This window comes from Balaenoptera ricei, chromosome 1 (genome assembly GCF_028023285.1).
Source record: "Balaenoptera ricei isolate mBalRic1 chromosome 1, mBalRic1.hap2, whole genome shotgun sequence".
NCBI lineage: Eukaryota > Metazoa > Chordata > Mammalia > Artiodactyla > Balaenopteridae > Balaenoptera > Balaenoptera ricei.
The window spans coordinates 156,546,015-156,565,950 of NC_082639.1; the positions used below are offsets into that span (position 1 = coordinate 156,546,015).

Consider the following 19,936-nt stretch of genomic DNA (forward strand, 5'->3'; position numbering starts at 1 on the left):
ATGCAAAATCCGGACTGGATTGGAGCCCACAGATACTGAGTTCCCTGCTTAGATTTGGAGGTAAGGGCCTCCTCCAAAAGTTTCGCCAGAAATGCTCTCACCAGAACCCAGACAGTGAGTCTCCATTTAGGTCAGACAAGTGGTAAAGAAACTGATGCTGCTCCCACTATGCCCCCGGAATGGCAAAAAGGTGGCTACAATTGGGTTCCCTTCAGTGAGGCTGGCCTGACAGCCAGAAGGCTCTCTCACCTCAAGAGGTTTTCTTTCTCCACAGAACCTGACAGCCACTCCCAGCTTCATGCCTTGTCCTGGGCTACCTGCCCTCTCACTGTGCAGTGGGTAGATCCGGCCATACTACCCACTCCCTGCTCCTCCCTGCCAATCTAGCCACAATGTCAAAGTCTCCCGGAGGCCCCAGACCACCCCGTCATCCTCCTGGGCCAGGTCAGCTGGGGATCCTAGAATGACTGGACCACATGAAGATAGTCTCAGGTTTCCTCTGCCGTCTGAGCTCCTTCCCTGTCATCACCTGCCAGGGCACACCTCTCCTTCCAGCAGCTCTGTTTGCCAAGAGCACATGGGGAACAAGCTTCCTCCCGGTTATACCCAGAGGTTTCTCTTCTTCTGGCCCCTCTCATCTTCACCAGCCCCTCCGGCAGTGCCCTCCCACCTGTCGCCATCCGCCTGCCTGGGTAACAGGAACGAGTGGATGGGCTACCCCAGCTGCCAGGCCCACACACTGGATTTTAATGGAGGCAGAGTCCTGAGAGAAATTGCTCAAGAGCCTCTGGGTCCGGGGGGGATTTGAAACCTTCTTGTCTCTTCTGTATGCCTTGCTCTTGCAAGTGCGTTATTGTCTCAGAGGCTATTTATCTCTGTTAGGGCTGTTGCCATAAATAGTATGATAAAAAAGAGCCATTTCAGTGAGTCAATGAGATAAAGGCTCCAGTCAAGAGCTCACTTTAGAGCTATCTTAAGGATTCACTTAAACCTCAGTAATTCTTTTCTTTGACAGCATTCATATTTAGATCCATTATGTGCCTGGAAAGGAAGAGGGGGGAGGGACTTTGGGGGGAGCTTGGGTGGGAATCTCCGCCTGGTTGTGGAATCTTGTAGTGTCCCCAGTGGCTCTTTGGTTGGAGAAGCACCAGCCCTGGAGCGTGTTCCCATGTGACTTAAGTGGCCACCAGATGCCCCTGTGTGCAGGCGTCACAGTGCCCACCTGCTGCTGTAGGCGGAGAAGCCAAGAACCAGAGATGAAGATGTGAGGAGAAGCGGCCACACATGCCTTCTGACAGGGGCAACCCTGCCTGCGACTCCCTGTCTCTCTCCTTCTCACCACAAACATTTATTGAAAATATACCATGGACAGGTAGAATAGCTCAATGCATAAAACATGGTCCCTGCCTTCAGAGAGCCATGAATCCAGCCACAAGATCACATGCATGCTGTCCCACACAGCTAAGAACCTGTCCAGGTTTTTAAATATCCCTGGAGGAGAATAATAATATTCAGAATCATCATCATTAATATTGTTCTTAGAAGGGCTAAGAACGGGCCATTTTCTAAACACTAGCTCATTTAATGCTTACAGCAAGCCTACGAGGTAGTGTATTATCATTGACCTCGGCATTCTACAGTTGGGGGAACTGAGGCGTGGAGAGATTAAGGAACTTGTCCAAGGGGCCACAGCTAGTAGGCTGTAGATCTGGGGTTAGAACCCAGGCATTATGGCTCCAGAGTTCACATTTTTAGTCTCTGGCCTGCTACTTCTCACGTCCCCAACCTTCCCTCCCTCACTCACTGAGCTTCCCGTAAAGATGCTGTCTATCTAGAGCTATTCTTTATGTCTAAACCGCATCTCTTGTGTTGGCGGTCGATCCCACTTCTATTAGTCTGACTTTAACTGCAATAGAGACCATCTGGGAGTCACCAGGCCCTCTGGGATAAGTGAATGTTGTCATGAGAAGACGCACACAGGCCTCAGAGCAGCAAAGCCTTCTCACTTACCTTCAGGGGACTCTGGAGCCTCAAACAGATGGGTCTCAGAGGCCTGACCTCTTGTGAATCTGTGTTTGTGGCAGGTGCTCCCGCAGGGACAAGTGCCAGCGGGCCTGGGAACCTAATCGATTTGCTGCCAGCATCAGCCAGTGCATGAGCCTCGAGGTGCATCCCAGCAGCATCTCAGTGTCTGAGCACAGCCGGCTGGTGAGTAAGCTCATCCGGAAGGTTGGAGGGGTGGGGTGTGGGACCCGCACAAGTGTGGGTGTGTTCCTTTAACACTTGCACAATGTAAATGGCTCACACTTTAAATGCTCCGAGGAAACCTGATATTTGTAGGAAAACTATGGTAACTCTTATTGTAAAGGGCCTAGTCGTTCGCCAAGCCCCTTGCAGATTCATTACCTATTGATCTGTTTTGTAAATCTAGATTTTGCATTTAGTAACAAACAGCTACAACATAATGCAGTCCAATGCCATTCTTTGGTATATGGTGTATTTCAATAGTCCACTTGATACAGTCTCTCACAGAAACCTGGAGTTGCCTTTGTGCTTGTATATGAGAGAGAGACAGACAGACAGGCAGACACAGAGAGACTGAGACTTAATTCACAGTATGTGCTTAGAATATTAAAGAGAATACAGTGGTCCTTAACCACCTGTCGAGTTGCAACCCCAAATACTTCGTGTCCTCAGGCCCTGCACGGTTATTTCATTCTGGAGGTTTTATGAGCATTCACAAATGTTAATTAGTTAATGAACCTTCCAAGACTTGTGTTCATTCATCCCCACCGGGAGGTTTTGGCTCCCATGGAGCTCAGGGAACAAACAGCAGAGTTTGTACCTAAGTCTCTCAGCCCCATGGAAACGAAACTGGGGCAGAGATTCAGCAGCAAACAAATGTATAGAAAGGCTAGGTGATAGCCATTGTGACTAAGAAATCCCTGCCAGGTGGGATGACAAAGGGAGACCTCCCTCCCTTATGACTGGCCACTTGCAGGCCACAGGGTGTTGTCACCATGAACCCCCATGGGCACTCCCCACTGAGAGTCACATTTCTCACCTATTGTTTCAAATACCACTTAGATATTATATTGTGGTCACTTAGTACAACCCCATTTCCAAGTACCCTGAATTCAGAGCAGCGTTTTGCCATTAAATGATTTCTCAATCAAGAGATTCTTCTGACACTCTGTGATATTTTTACCATTCAAAGGAGAGTGTTCAAACTTGAAAGGCCTGGAAACCACTGACCTAGATCACTGGAATCCTAAGAAACAGCAGACATCATCTGAGCCATTAGTGTCCACTTCCTGCCTTCCTCTGATCCCATAAGCTCCTTGTGAGGCGACTGCCCTACTCTAGGGGAGCTGTCGGGGGGCAGAGAGCCAGAGAGGAACAGAGAATAGAAACTCTAGGAAGCCCACCACCTTGGTAAGCAGACCCTGAGTGACAGCCAGGGTGAGGAGCCAGCTGTCTTTCGCCAACCCGGTAAACTCCTTATAAACCTCCAGGCTGGTGATAACATGTTCTCCCATGAGCCAGGGCTAAGGCTTAGTTGTGAAGGGCTCAGCTCATGACTTGCTTTCACGTTTGCATGATTTCATGTCAAAATGAGCTGGGTCTGAGATGGGTGTTGGGACCTTTCCCCCTAGCATCCCTCCCTCCCCCTCCCCCCAGTGCTTTCTGCTGCCGGACAAGACTGAAAAATTAATAGTATTAATAATAAAAACCATTGGCCCTGCACACCCCTCGCAGTGCTACTGTAATTGTTCAGTGTCAGAGCTAGAAGATCACCTGGACCAACATCCTCTCTATCGATGAGGTCAGTGGAGATGAGTGAGCAAGTGGGCAATGGCAGGGCTGGGCCTGGAGCCCAGGTCTCCTGATCCCCAAGGGCTCTTCCTACAGCATTATATCCCTTTGCTCCTCCCACAGCTCAGCCTGCTTGTGAGGGATGCTCCCGACCTGTCTGCGGGCATCTCCTGTGCCTTTGGGAACCTGACAGAGGTAGAGGGACAGGTATCTGGGAGCCAGGTCATCTGCATCTCACCAGGGCCCAAGGTTGTGCCTGTCATCCCTCTGGATCAAGGTAAGAAGTGTCTGCCATGAGAGTCACATGCTAGGGGCTGCCCTACCAGGGTGGCCGAGAGAAGAGGACCCAGGGGACCGGGTGGCAAATACCAGCACAGACTGACTGACAGTTGCCTGACTAGGTCTCCTTATTGCCAGATACCAGTAGGGCTTATAAACTTGTTTGAGTTTGAAAGCAAACTGTCATGCCCCAAAGCAAACTTCAGGAAGAGGGAAATCCCTTGCTCCCATTTGGGTTAAGCCTGCACAGTGCATAAAGATTTTTTCCAGACTTCCCTTCCCTTCGAGGAATGTCAGTGGCTTCAGTCAGTGGTTTTCAGCGGGTTCTCTCCATAGAACTGGGGGCTTTTAGGGCTTTTGACCTGATATTTCTTTTTTCTTTTTTTTTTTTTTTGAATTTTATTTTATTTATATTTTTATACAGCAGGTTCTTATTAGTTATCCATTTTATACATATTAGTGTGTATATGTCAATACCAATCTCCCAATTCATCACACCACCCCCCTGCCCCCCTGCCACTTTCCCCCCTTGGTGTCCATACGTTTGTTCTCTACATCTGTGTCTCAATTTCTGCCCTGCAAACCGGTTCATCTGTACCATTTTTCTAGGTTACACATATATGCGTTAATATACGATATTTGTTTTTCTCTTTCTGACTTACTTCACTCTGTATGACAGTCTCTAGATCCATCCACATCTCTACAAATGACCCAATTTTGTTCTGATATTTCTTTTTTTTAAATTTTTATTCTATATTGGTGACCTGATATTTCTGACAGTAACTGAACATATTTGACCAAGGCAGGGGACTCTGTGGGATCTGATCCATTACCTCCTCCCTAAGAGGGGGGCTGGGGGTGTCTGGGTCTCAGTGATGGGCTGGTCATCAGCCGGATGAAAGGGAGTCTCTTGGAAGAAGATTCAAGAAGGCTCCATCTACCATCGGTGCCCCAGGGGAGCCCTGGAGTGGCTGAATGATTAACCCTCAGTCTCTCCACTGTGCTCCAGATTTGTAACCCTCTCCTTTTTTTTCCTTTTTCCAGACTGGTTTGGGCTAGAGCTACAGCTGAGATCCAAGGAGACAGGAAAGATATTCGTCGGCACCGAGTTCAAGTTCTACAACTGCAGCGCCCACCAACTGTAAGCACACCCCTCGCAGCACTAGTAATTGTTCAGTATCAAAGCCAGAGGATCACCTAGACCAACGTCCTTCTATAGAGATGAGGTCAGGAGAAATTAGTGAGCAAGCAGGTAACGGCAGGGCCAGGCCAGAAGGAGTCTTGCCCTGGGTCTGGATATGAGTGTGGGGTTTTTCTAAGTTCCCTTAGAACAAGAATCGTATTGTATTCGCCTCACAGTCTCCCAGTTGGACCTGGAACATTGTCTGGAAGACAGTAAGCTCTCCATAACTGTTACTTTTCAGTTATATTCCATTTATTCAGTTATATTAAACCAAATGGCTTCACTCTCCACAGCCTCTGATCTCATTCAGTCTCCCTTGCAACACACCCTACGCTCAACTCTCAAACTAAGAGTTAAAAGAGGGTTTGAAGTAAAAACAAAGGTCATGGCTCAGGACGCAGAAGAAAAGTTCTCCATTTTATACCAATTGGTGGTGGATTTGAACATGGAGACTGACAACCAGTGGAGCTTGGACACATCATCCATGACCACATGAAGAGGGACTCAGAGATGGGGAAACAGCCTCACCCAGCACTCAAATAAAGGACTCAGGCTGGGAGAGGGAGAGGAAGCTTTAAACTATACAGTGGTCCAAACTGAGCCTTCAACTTTTCAAGGAGGAGGGGAAAACCAGACCCAACCACCAGCCCTCAGAGGGGCTTAAGTGCAGCCCAGCTGACCTCACCAGCCATCTCCAGCAGCAGAATGCCTACCAGTTGAGTGCCCTTGGCTGTGAGATCCTACAGCTGAGCAGGAAGCTGGGAGCATTTCATAAGTAAAAAGCAGGGCCTGGAGTGGAGGAGAGAGAGACCCATACTTAGTTTCTGCTGGTTCCTCTCTCGAAGTGAAACTGAGACTCCTTCCATACCATCTGGAAACTCATGCACCATTTGATTTAGAAACAGGGAAACGCGTCTCTATAATAGGGCCACATAAGGGCCATGTGACCCTGGTCAATCAACAAGGAGAGAGATCAAGCAACAGCTCCATGCCAGAAGGAGCAGTACCTGAGAATATTCTATGGACCCATACTTCCCATTGCCCAGGGCAGGAACAACCTGAGGACTCCAGCAGTATCAAGTCTGAGGGTCTAGGCTGTGGGCACGATGGGCCCAGCAGTCCATGTGGGGAGAGGGTCTGTTTGCAGCTAAGCCCTAAAGGAACCTTTAGCCATCAAAATAGGCAAATTAGGCTCCTTAGTCTCCTCTTTTCTGATCTTGATTTTTCATGATTAGAATCATCTTCTAGAGTTCTAGGGTCTCCACAGTAGCTAAGGAAAGAGACGTACCTGAGCCCCATTTGGCCAAATCAATAGATGTGCTGAGAAAGACAGAACAAAATGGCCTGGGAGGAACCAAGGCAGGGCAGTATGTGGCTGAAGCTGAAATGAATAAAATTGCCCCCTAACCACTGCATTCCAATCCCAGCTAACCGTTTTTTTGGGAAATGCAAGCATCTTGGAGAGTGAACTTCCCACAACGCAGCAGTGAAGGAATACATTGTTTGTGAGAGCATCCACATCTCCATGGCAACTCAGTGTGATGTCACCACTTTCAACCATATTGCCATGGCAATGGAGATGCTGTCACAGGCAACAAATTTTAACAGAAAAACAAAGCAGGTATCCTTGACAGTAAAGATTCCATTTTATTGCAAAACACTATCTTACCCTTCTTTACTCCTGACATTCACAGTTAAAAATCACAGAGTCAATTCTTTCCTTTTACTATGGTACACTGAGGCCCATAGGGTATAAGTGCTGCAACAAAGGTCACAAAATTAGCCAATGGAAGAACCTGTTCTAAAACCCTGATCTCGTCATCCTTGGTCCATTTTCATGATTTACTTGCTGAATCATAAGATGTTAGCAAGAACCAATCCATCTGGGCTAGGTTCAGGAACAAAATAACTAGGGGCATATCTAGAAGGGGATAAAAATATTTGGAATGGGGAAGAAGTGTAGATGGGCTAATGCACCCAATCCACTGCGAAGTATTAGCCAGTGACCCCTGGATCAAGCCCCATCCGCCCAAATGCCATCAGAGCCCCCACCAGGTGGCGCCAGATTGCAGACCTGGCCGTGTCCCTTCCAGGTTGGTCTAGTTGTGAGAGGCTAGACTAGAGGATCTGGCAAGAAGCAGGAAGAACAACCCTACCTGCAAAACCCATTTCCCTGACAGTGGTCTGATCACACACAGAGAACCTAGATGATACACACAGCCTCCAGGGGAAACCAGAGGGAAAGAAGTGCTCACTCACCCTGGGGAGAAAGGCAGAAGCCACACACATAGCCTGTTGCTATCTATGCCTGGAGAGTGGGACAAAGTTATCATTTAATACCGTTTACTCCCCCAAAACTCAGAAACACAGGTGGTATGAACCAATCATTGACACTCCAATGTGATTTTTTTTTTTAAATGGAAATTCATTGTAGGGTGGAGAGAAACTTAGTTGTGTCATGTTTATTGTTTTAATAATCCATACCTATGAATTACGAATTATTTTAGATGTGGAACGAATTTTTTTTTAATTAATTTATTTTATTTTTGGCTGTGTTGGGTCTTCGTTTCTGTGCGAGGGCTTCCTCCAGCTGAGGCGAGTGGGGGCCACTCCTCATCGCGGTGCGCGGGCCTCTCACCGTCGCGGCCTCTCCTGTTGCGGAGCACAAGCTCCAGACACGCAGGCTCAGTAGTTGTGGCTCACGGGCCTAGTTGCTCCACGGCATGTGGGATCTTCCCGGACCAGGGCTCGAACCCGTGTCCCCTGCATCGGCAGGCGGATTCTCAACCACTGCACCACCAGGGAAGCCCTCCAATGTGATTTAAGAGCTTGAAATAACAAGTGATTTAAGCACTTAAAAATAATACATTTAGCATTGTAAATACTTTTCAAAATCACGTCCTATACATTATCTCGTTTGACACAAAACACCCCATGGAGTAGACAGGAAAGTTTTAGTACAGACAGATGAAGAAATTCCAAGTCAGAAGGTAAAGTGCTTACTCAGGGTGACCCCAGTGGCAGTGGCAGAGGCAAAACTGCAACCAGATCTGCCCAATTTCTATCCCTGCGCTCTTTGGGCGATTCTGTCTTTATTTTTTTAATTTTATTTATTTTTATACAGCAGATTCTTATTAGTTATCTATTTTATACATATTAGTGTATATATGTCAACCCCAATCTCCCAATTCATCCCACCCCCGCGATTCTGTCTTATAAATGGTGGTATGCTGGCAAATGTTTAACTATCAGAAATCAGGGGAAAAACTTATTATATGGCATTTTCCAATTTCTATGGCATAAATACTCCCTCCATAGCTAATTTTCAGCTGCTATCATGATGCCAACCGCTTGTAAAATTCCTGAAAATATGAATAATCGGCTGTCATGAGCTGATACAGACCAGCTCTAGCACACCACTGGTTTCTAAGTTACATTATTCCCACTCTGAACACATTTTTCTCTCAATTTTCTGGTCCCGTGAACATCTTAGAGGGATAAGCCACCATTCTCAGGGCTGGGGATGCCCCACCAATCTACCCCTCTGAGAGTGAGACTAGGATAACAGACTTCCATCATGACACATAGGCCACCTGGCACCCTTACCTTCCCTGTCTGCTCCCTTCTCTTTGCCTCTTACTGTCTCTATCCTTGCAGGTGCCTGTCTTGTGTCAACAGCGCCTTCCGCTGCCATTGGTGCAAATACCGAAACCTCTGTACTCATGACCCCACCACCTGCTCCTTCCAGGAGGGCCGGATCAACATTTCAGAGGTAAGCAGAGCTCAGCCTGGCACAACAGCAGCCCCAGTGAATCTGAGTGGTTCTCCTCTTTCAGATGGTCCGTCCAACAGCTTGGCCATCTCCTTGCCCTGGTCCATGTTGGTCTTCTTCCCAGAAATGTTAGAAAGCCCTGGTATTATAAAGCTAAAAAAAGTGGCAGCAAATACCCCAGAGAAAGAGAAGTGTGCCATATTTGCTAGACTCCTAAGATTGTGTGCATTCAAAAGCTTGAGGGCACCTGAGGGTTGAGACTGAAAGTTTAGAGGAAATATATCCCACCGAACAGGCCCCATGGTCTAGAAGAGTGTAGTGAATGGCGTTTGTTCTTTGAGTCTAAGCCCTTTGCTTGGCTGCAGACATAGTCTAGTTCAATAGAACATTCACTCTCAACCACTCTTTCATGCCAACCTCCCTTCCTAGTCTAAAATTCAGTGATTCTTTGACTCTGGTGTATGACTGTGTGGGTGGCCTTACAGAAGAGAGAGGCAGTCAACTGGTGAAAAGAACCAGGCCTTGCTAAAAGTCCCATTTTATTATACAGTCGAAGTGCCATCCCTAAGGCCAGACCCACCTTTGTCATCAACACAGTGCAATATCAGATTTCTTCTTTTTCCAGTGAATATCCCACCCAATGATATTTCCTTGAGGTTGACTTTCTTACAAATTCATAGCAGGCCTTAGGACAACGAAGCCTGCTGGGTCAGTGTCTAATGTTTTTCACGCCCCAGAGTGACCAGTAGATGAGTTTGAACAACTATAGAGACCTTATGTATTCCCACAAATGCACATATGTATAAATATACATTCCCCTCTCGTTCCACCTTTTAGAAAATCCGCAAATGTAAATAAGTGACAGTGTAGCATTTGCAAATACTGCTATGGCCTTTATATGTCTCCCTCTTGCACTAGGCTACAGGATCCTTAAAGGCAAGGATTACATATTATCTTTAAATCCTCAGTGCCTTTTTCAGTGAAAATCTGTAGCATGCATGCATGAAAGCATAGAGGAACCAATGACCACTCTACCCAAATGCCATTGATAGGAAGTGTTCCTTGGAGCTACTTGTCTAAGATTTCACGAAATAGAGTCTTTTCTGTCTCCTAATCTGGGTAGAAGTACTGGTTGCTTCCATGCATACACACGAGAAAGTAGGCCTTGATATACATGTCAGCATGATGTACAATTTAAATACCTTACAATTTTATTTGTCAATTATACCTCAGTAAAGCTACATTTTTTTAAATTTTTTTAATAGTTTTGAAAAAATTTTTTTATTTATTATTTATTTATTTTTGGCTGTGTTGGGTCTTCGTTTCTGCGCGAGGGCTTTCTCTAGTTACGGCAAGCGGGGGCCACTCTTAATCGCGGTGCACGGGCCTCTCACTATCGCGGCCTCTCTTGTTGCAGAGCACAGGCTCCAGATGCGCAGGCTCAGTAGTTGTGGCTCACGGGCCTAGTTGCTCCGCGGCATGTGGGATCTTCCCAGACCAGGGCTCGAACCCGTGTCTGCTGCATTGGCAGGCAGATTCTCAACCACTGAGCCACCAGGGAAGCCCTAAATTTTTAATTTAAGAAGAAAGTAGTCCTTGAAAGGTTTCCCAGACACACACACACACACACACACACACACACGTGACCATGAATTCTTTTGAGCTTCTGAAACAATATGTGTTATATTCAGCCAGAAAAAATGGAGTCTGCCTGTCTTGAAAGAGAGACACACAGATGGTGCCCACAGGCGGTATTTAAGGCAGACCCAGCCACAGGTGCCTCAGCAGGATGGAACCAGTTACCTAGTGCCCTGAAAACCTTTCAAAGAAGGCTTTTCCTCTGGCCAGTCTGTATGCTTTGATGTAGCTGACCAGAAAGCGCCACCCTGGTCTTAGTGGACACCGGAAATTAATCCCAGCCCTGGGATTCTGCAAGAGGATGAGACTACTTTCAGGCCAATCTTCTCACCCACAGGAAAGGACCCATGAGCCGAGGGTACGGGGGGAGAGGGCATGAGCCCAGCTTGGGTGTCAATAGAAGAACGGCCTAGGGAGGCAAGGAGGCCAGGGCAGGGCTGTGCAGAGACGAAGGGTGGGCAGTGAAAGGTCATGGTAAACAGTCTCAGAAACTGACCTTCACACTGGTCACTTCTAACCTCCGAAGTTTGTTAATAAGATAAATCGAGGAGGACCACAGAATGCAGAGAGAGAGGGTGACGTGCAGGTCCAGATAAGAAGGAGCAGCTGCTTCATTTTCATCTGGCTGCCGGGCTCCCCTCGGGCAAAGAGAAACCCAAAGCCAAGCTTGACAGGACCCAACGGGCAGCTGGAGTGAGGGCAGGAGAGGCGTCAGACAGAGCGAGACCAGTAACTCTGCCCCGTGTGGAGGCCGAAGGGCTGAGGCCCAGAGGCTAATTGAAATCATGCCACCTCCCTCTCGCCCTTTAGAAGTCACCGGAACACAGCTCCCTCTCAGCCACGGGTGACTCAAGAATTCCAGAGAACTGGGCCTGGGAGAAGCTGTTGCCATCCCAAGTCAGGATTAAATTAATACCGAAAGAGCCCTGGGGGGAAAGCAAGAGGCTTCCCATCTCCTTTTTCATTTCCTCTCCTTAATGTCTGTTCCTTGAGGTGAGAGACATGCCCTTGTCTCCGTCACCTCCCCCTCGCCCTGCTGACAGGCACTAGCCAGCAGGGCCCCAGAGACTGGGTGTGGGTGAGGGTGCCCCAGTGCTCCTGACTTTACTCAGGAAAGGAAATAGGGCGCAGGTTCCGAGGAGGTTGCCAGGGCCACAGCCACTCCCATGTCCTTTCTCAGCAAACAGCTCCCAGGCCCCGCTCTGTCCTGTCCAAAGCTCTGCATTGGGGGGAACCCCGTTCCTGAAAATGTGGGGAACAGCAAAGGTGCACGTGGCCGGCTCGAGTGAGGTTCCCCTTACTCAGTTAAGAGTCCTGCCTATGTCCTCAGGTTCTTCTGGGGACTGGAAATCCCTTAGGTGCCTCTTTGGGGCTCCTAGAATATCTCTTTTACACTTCCAGTAAGGGCCCCTCAACTTTGAATCAAAATTCTACATCTGTCTTCTTCCTAGAAACAATGTACAACTGATTAGCTCCATTGATGTGTATAGTAACATTAATGTATCACACATTTGCATTTCTCTCACATGTGACAGGAGGGTGGGGGATGGGGGGACCAGTGGCATAGCATCACTTGGGAACTTGTTAGAAATTCAAATTCTTGGGCTTCATCCCAGATTAGGCTGAAGATTGAAAACCACTGACATATGGCATCTCAGTTGATTCTCACAACAGACCTGCAGTTTCATATAATTCATATTTGACAGATGTAGTAACCAAGATGCTAAAAATTTGGGGTTTTGCCCAAGGCTACAGAGAACTCAGGCATCCAAAAAGGCAGAGTACAGGATGCTTTCTCCAGAAAATCAGAACTGGTCCGCTTGTCTATTTCCACGGTCGCAGCCACAGTTGCGGACCTAACCTCAACCTAGTCCTGCACCGTTGGTCATGAGGGACCCTCACAAATCCATCCCCACAGATGGAGAAATTGCCCATGGAAGACAGGTCAGTAGTGCTACTTCCAGATACAAAGGCAACCAGGACATGAGATGAATCTGCCTACTTCTTTCCAGAGGGCTGATGGACCAATCCCACACTTAGTCCCGATAACCAAGAACCACTGTGCTAGAGTGAATGCAATTCAAAATAAAAATATTAGTAGTTAACATTTATTGAGTTCTTATTATATATACAACATTATACATGTACATTTTTATCTCATTTAATTTTAACTACCCTATGAAGTGGATTCTATTATAGATGAATAAGTTGATAAGTTTAAACAATTTTCCTATGATCCTCACATAAATGCAGAAGTCATGATTCAGCGTTCCCAAGCTGGTTCTAAGGTTGTTGAAGTCCTCCGATCCTGTGTTCACGTACACATGCGAGAAATATGCAGTAATGATGTTAACATGGTTAACCCGGTTTATCACCACTTACAACAGACCTTCACGTCCCTCTTGCCTGCAGTCTAGGGTTGTCGACATCACAGGCCCCATTTTACAGATGAGGAAGCTGAATTTCAATTGAACCGTCCCTTGAGCTCTTTTAAGGTAACGAGCCAAACCTTTCCCCCACTCAGAGCACAGCAGATCTCTGATGGGGTCCCAGAAATCTGGGCCTCCCTGGACCGGATCAAGCTGTGACATGGTGTTTGCAAGTGGGTGTGCAGGAGTATGTATGGCTTTCAGCTTTAAAAGCTCATCTCCCTCCATGGCTAAACCAGGCCTAGTGAGATGTAGATACATATATCTTCTTTACGCCCTGTCCCGGAGGAAAGATAGAACCAAATAAATCCGATTAACTTCCCAGGATGCTGGCTGCTCTCTCTCTTTGAAGTCCAGCGGGTGAAGATAATGTCATTTCCACATGGGAGAAGTCGTTTCTGAGGGCTGAAGGGTCCCCAGCGCTGAAAGCTGGAGAAGCACAGCTAAACAGGGTGGATCATGTGGCCCAAAGGTTCATACATAGGGCTGCTGTGCCAGGGTCCTGCCCTCCCTCTGGTCCTGTCTCCTCCTCCCCAGCTCACCCCTCCCCTGGGATGTTCCCCAACAGGACGTCTGCTCATCTTGATAGAAACTCAGGTTGCTGCTATGGAGGGATATCCTGCTGCCAGTTAGCCTAGAGGCAGAAGGCGGAGTAAGATGACGTACAGAGGTCATTCAGGAGACTGGGGGGATCTGCAGGAGCAATGGGTGTTTTAACAATGCTCACAACAGTCTTCACATTCTGCAGAAAAAGCCTGCCATGATTATTTGCTCCCTTGTTCTTAGGACAGGAACTGTGTGCATGCATGTGTGTGTACTCACAGAAGCAAACAGGTTGGAAGTGGCCTCATTGTATCTAATGAAACCCATCACCTTCCTAAAGCCCCAGAGGTATTGAAGTTCCAACAACTTGGCAATGTTCAGGCTGCCGGCTCTCCTGCACCTGCCTTCAGCCCTCACCACTGCCATTTCCACCTAAGACGCACTGCTCCCTCAAGATATTCACCAGAACCATCTCACAACCCAAAGAGTCTGTATATCCCTGTATTTCCTAGGAAGAAGAGAGTGTACCTGGGCACCAGCCATGTCTTCCCTTTGCCCTAGAGAAGGGAAGGAAGGATGCTATTCCATCTGACCTGAGAGAAACAGACAAAAAACAAGCAAAGCCTAAGACATTCTTTTCTCCTGGGGCAATCTTGGAACCCTGTTTAGGCGTTTGGAAAGCCCCTAATCATCATCCTTCAATTTAGTCCCAAAAAGTCTGAAAGTCTGACCACGGGAATTTTTTCAAAAATTTTAGAACCTCTTTAAAAAACTCATAAAAATACTCATAAAGTCTCCTTATGATTCTCCAACTTCCAGACAGCCCAGCCCAAAAGATGAGGGTGTGCGTGGGGTGTGTATTTGTGTGTTCGTGTATATACACATGCATACATATATTTTTTGTCATAGTTAAAAGGCTTCTACAATCTTGTTTACTAACCTAAGACATTGTACTCCCAAAGTACATCTTTAAGACTCCGCTCATGAAATTTGAATTTGTTCTCTGAGCTCATTAGAGATGAAAAAACAACTGGTCATCCTTTACAATATATCAACTAGTTCTGATTCTGAATATCTATTCTCTCCCTCTCTCTCTTACAGGTATACACACACAAATGCACACACACACACACACACACACACACACACACACACACCCTCATTATACCTCAGCCTTATTTCTAGTCTAAATTTAAATTCTAATTTATTAGACTCAATGGGAGTTTTTTAGCCACTAACAGGAAATAGTATCTCCTTTTCAATGGGATGCCTGGGTTTCCCTAAAGTGGTGTTCATTTTTTTTTTCTTGGCTATAAATATATGAAAGACTGTCAAGAGTGCCCGCGGGGAATGAAAGTAAAAGTGCAGTAAAGAACAAGTTTATGAGTTGGCAGCTTGAGTGACTGACTTCTAAACAGGGACCCATCTGTTCTGGGGTTGCCTTATGCTCCTGTCTCCTGTGGAAAACTTGCCTGCTTGATATTCTCCCATGCAGTCACTGAGGGATGGCACCGGGGCCCCTGAGGTTCCACCTGACCCTCCTAGATAGGTTTCTGTGGGAATAGGTTTCTGTGGGAAATTTCTCCTGGACCCAGCTTTTAATAAATCCTCAGGATTCCTTAATAGATATAGATGTACCAATTTGAGTAATCCTGTGACTCCAGAAACAATGACCATCTCCAACCCCAGCCTCAGGCATCAAACTCCTGCTCAAGTCTCTAGATGTCCAGAAGGCAGGACTTTACCTCATCTCTAAAAATTCTAGGAAGTTGGAGCCAAATAGAAAGTTTGAGATCGTTTTGTCTGTTGCTTTATTTTCTTATTTTCCATTTACCCTCCCACAAGCAATGACCAAGTGTCCACTACATGTCAGGAACTTGGATAAAGCCTGGGGATACGGAGGCAAATAAGACGCAGCCTAATCCTCAAGGCTCACAGACCAATAAGGAAGACAAGTTAATGAGAAACTGCAATTCTGAGGGCTAAATGCGATCGGGGAGAGTATCTGTAACCCATCCTGAGGGCCAGTGCAGGGAAAGGGTCAGGGATGGCTTTACAAAGGAGCTGCAGGGTTGAGTTTGAAGGCTAATTAAGAGGTAATCAGCTAAAGTGGGCTGAGTCAGGGGCCAGGAGGAAGATTAGGGGGGTGGAAGGGGAATGTTTCTGGTGGAGAGAAAAGCATCTTCAAAGGATCAGAGGTTGATAAGTGAGGGAGGTGGTCCCTCAGGACTAACCTTAAATTCCTCCATGGTATGGCTGGACCATGATGCCCAAGAATCACAGGGTAAGAAGGAGGCAGGGGCCAAATCATGAAGGGCTTGCTCCTGAGGCCACTGCCTAAGCCCACACTGAGCGAGAAGCCCACGGCTAAGGCAGTCCATTGTTTCACATTCCTGTGGCACCAAAGGCTTCTTACCAGGGATGCCTCTGGCATTAGGAGAGGGACCATTTATTGTTCCAGACTGTCCCACACCTTGAGGAAGTTCAGCATCCTGCCCCACACTCGGCACTAAATGCCAGTAGCGCCCTCTGCAGGGTAGCAACATACCAACCCCCCCACCACCACCTTCCCAAAAGCTCCCTCTGAGAACCACCACCACCACCCAGAGGGGAAGGGGACAGGGAAAGAGGTGCCTTCAAGACGTTGCCCAGTTGATCCCCGGAGACAGGAAATGATTGCACATGGAGGAGGCTGTGTGTTCTCATTGCCAGAGGTCACTGGGCAACGTCTTCCTGGAGAGGGAGAAAATGGGCAGGGGGTGGAACTGTGAGGAGGTGGTCATTTGACCTCTGGTGGAGAAGCAGCCTCTAGAAGGAGAACCGAGGACCATCACTCTCCTTCTCACTTCCTCCCTCTCTCAGGGTCCTTCCCACAACCCCTTCACACCAAGACTTTATTTTTTCTGTTTTCTTTTACAAAGCAATATGGTCTTCATGCAAGGCTTGGTAATGAAGTGAGATAAAAAGCCAGAGCAAGTGTTGAGAGCATTGCTGGGAGGGCTTGATCCACCTCCTGGAAAGGCCACTCAATCAGCGCTGGGAAGCTGAGGCTGCCGATAACAGATCACCTTGGGCACGGACAGTGCAAGAGGGGTGGGGAGCAGGAGCTGGGAGACAGATGAAACCCAGAGGTGGGGGGTCCAGCCTGGGGACAGGGACGCGGGGAGCATCTTTTATCCCGTGTCTCAGGAGATAAAATCCACAACCTGCCACGCCGGGGCTTGAAAATTAATTCCTAAATTGTAACACGCACACCAGATACAGGACAACTTGTGGGATGGGGATGATGATATCAAGGCCCGGGAGCTAAGAGATAGATTTCACATTCCCTGCTGACTCCATGTGCCCCTTAAATGAGGTACATCCTTGTGGGCAGCCCGCCTGGATGCAAGAGGGTATGGCCTGGCATGGAAGGCCTGTCCACCTCCCGGGCTTGGGGAGTAGGGAGGTATGAGCCAGGACAGACCAGACGGAGGCTCTCTGCTTGCTCCCCAGGACTGTCCCCAGCTGGTGCCCACGGAGGAGATCCTGATACCCGTCGGGGAAGTAAAACCAATCACTCTCAAGGCTCGAAACCTGCCCCAGCCTCAGTCCGGCCAGCGAGGCTATGAGTGTGTCCTCAACATACAGGGGGCCGTCCACCGGGTGCCCGCCCTGCGCTTCAACAGCTCCAGTGTCCAGTGCCAGAACAGCTCGGTAAGAGCACCAGGGCAGGGCTTTGTCTCACACCTGAGCCAGGGCCTCAGCCTGGCCTGCCCAGGCTTCCAGAACCGTCCGGGTCCACAGGCTGACCCATGTCTCCAGGGACAGAGGAGTGTGCAGGCCCCAGGGTCCCTCAACAGAGCAAAGCAGGTTGATGGTGACGCAGGTGGTGGAGGGCTGTGAGGACCCTCCTGGCATAAGCTGAGAGCTTTGTGCCCTTTCTGAGTTGAAAGAGTACTTCTTGGCCTTTGGTGAAACTTCAGCCAACGCCAGTCAACTTGACCCCAAACCCTGTCCGCATTCAGGGAGTGGATCCACTGGAGGGCAGGGCACCGCGCGGGAGGAGAGCTGCAGAGAGATCAGCGGAAGTGGAAGTAGAGTGGCATGAGGGGAGGGGGGAAGGGAGGAGGAGGAGGAAGCCGTGAACTCCAAGAGCAGCAAGGGTTAAACCAATCCCGAATGCCAGACAGAAAGCACGAGGTGTTTAATTATACTACTAGCCCAGAGAGGATCTTTTCATCTGCCAACTCCCTGTCTCCCACCAGCTCTGGGGGGTCAGCTGGGAGATGGGGGGGATGTGACAAAGGTGACAGAGGTGCTGAGGGAAGGTAATTCGCCCGGGAGAGATAAAGAGAATCTGGGCCTCTTATCAGGGAGCTGTCAGATTCCCGGGTCACGGGCACTTGATGGAATTTGTAATCGGTAGAAGGCCGCCAAGCACCCGGGGAAGGTGGGAGATGAGAAGGCAATGGAGCACAACAAAGGGAGGAAGGTGGCAGGAAGGACCGGAGGGATGGGCCCTGAGAGCTAAGTGGCCGGGCTGGGCAGTCCCCACAGAGGGGATTCCCACAGAGGCGCAGGGGCTGGGCCACCAGAGGGGCTGTTTCAGATGTGTCTGAGGGCTTGAGCGTCCTCAGTGGGATCAGCATGGGAGAAAGGCCACTCCCAGCCACAGCTTGGGGGCCTTAAATGGCAGAGCTGATCAGATCTGTGCCCAGAAAGCTCTGGGCACTTTCCCTAGTGAACTGTTGACCAAAGTAAAGCTCACGTGCAGAAAGAAAGGGCCACCACAGGGCCTGGCCAACCAACCGAGGCACCGCTGTGTGTTACACACGTGCTGTGCTCAGGGCTCTGTGGGATTTACAGAGCGGCATGTGGACTTTCTAAAGAGACTAGACTTTCATGTGAAAAGATGCAAAGCAGCTCCCGGGAAGTGCCTGGTTAAAGACAGAAACACCAGGGGACGGAGAGGATGGGGAGGGCTGGGAGGGATGGCAGAGAAGACACCTGGGGAAGGTGAGTCTGAGCTAGACTAGGAGAGTAAAGGTGGTGAAGGGTGGAGGCTGTAGGGAGAGGGAGGAATTCTTAGGAGATGTGAACTGAACACATGCAGAGAGGGGCTTGGGCGGGTGTGCTTGGAGACAGGTGCTTCAAAGATTCTGGAGGAGACGTCGAAGAGAAGGTTGGAGAACTAAGCTTGGATGGGATCGTAGGGGGTATTGAATGCCAGCTAAGGGGTTTGAGCTGGATCTGTTGGCATTAGTGACTAGCAGTCGGGGGAAGACACCACAGGGATAATGTGAACGGTGCCTGGGGTTCCTGTTTCTCCCTCTGCTCGTCTCTCAGCCCAGAGGGAACCAGAGTCCCTGGTTTCCTTCCTGGTCCCCTGAGGTAGCAGCAGCATCCCCGCCCCCCCGTGATGGAAAGCCTCATGAGCGTGTCCCTCTGCCCCTCTCCCCACAGTACCAGTACGACGGGATGGACATCAGCAACCTGGCCGTGGACTTTGCCGTGGTGTGGAATGGCAATTTCATCATCGACAACCCTCAGGACCTGAAAGGTAAGCAGCTACTTCCAGGTAGAGTTTTGATCTTTCCGTGACCCTGGGAAAGACTGGGGTGGAAGGATCAGAGCCAGCCAGCTGCTGTGCCATGAATAATACACTCCCTCTGTCAGCGTAATTCTTCAGAGGATCCTAAAGCAACATTTGGCGCCATCAAAGGAGTCCTGTTGGGAACCCTGTTTTATTACAACCAGAGCATCCGCCGGGTGGCTGCCGGTTCATCACATTTTCCTTTGGCTCCCGGAGACTTTGAAGTGTGAACCTGACCAGGAGAGCAGCAGGCAGGAATGTCCTGCCAGTTTCCCTGGAAATGGAGATATTATTTCCAATCGGGTTCTGGCTCCCCTGTCCTTGGCCCCAGTCACTGCACAAAGAAGGTTTGTAAGGCGGCTCCCCTGGTCCTGAGGTGGACGGGAGGGACCAGCTCGCTGACTCGAGGGCACAGCTGTTGCAACGAAGCTCAGGAAGGAGCTGGGCTGACGCAGGAGGGGGTGTTCCATGAGGCCACCTCATTCATGTCCTGCACACCCATGTGGAGGTCCTCCTGGGTGCAGGTAGGCTGCCCCCAGTACAGCATTCCTCCCAGATCTCAAGAATGACAAAAGTGACTCCAGTTTGATGAGCACTCTGGCTAGTCACTCACTAAGTGGTTTATCTGAGATTATTTTCCTAATCATCCCAACAACTCTGAGGGGTATGTACCAGTATTATCCTCATTTTATAGATGAGGA

The 19,936-nt window shown here is 48.8% G+C and overlaps 1 protein-coding gene across 2 annotated transcripts in view; it reads left to right on the plus strand.

The window, feature by feature from the left end:
* PLXNA2 (plexin A2) overlaps positions 1–19,936 on the plus strand; it is a 213,164-nt gene that overhangs the window by 133,106 nt on the left and 60,122 nt on the right. Inside the window, exons 6-11 of one of the 2 annotated variants that reach the window (XM_059939005.1) lie at positions 2,085–2,208; positions 3,940–4,093; positions 5,140–5,236; positions 8,936–9,050; positions 17,156–17,356; positions 19,106–19,202. In XM_059939005.1, coding sequence (XP_059794988.1) covers positions 2,085–2,208; positions 3,940–4,093; positions 5,140–5,236; positions 8,936–9,050; positions 17,156–17,356; positions 19,106–19,202 — 788 coding nt within the window. The remainder of the gene's footprint in view (positions 1–2,084; positions 2,209–3,939; positions 4,094–5,139; positions 5,237–8,935; positions 9,051–17,155; positions 17,357–19,105; positions 19,203–19,936) is intronic. The other variant, XM_059939016.1, reaches the window with a different exon arrangement.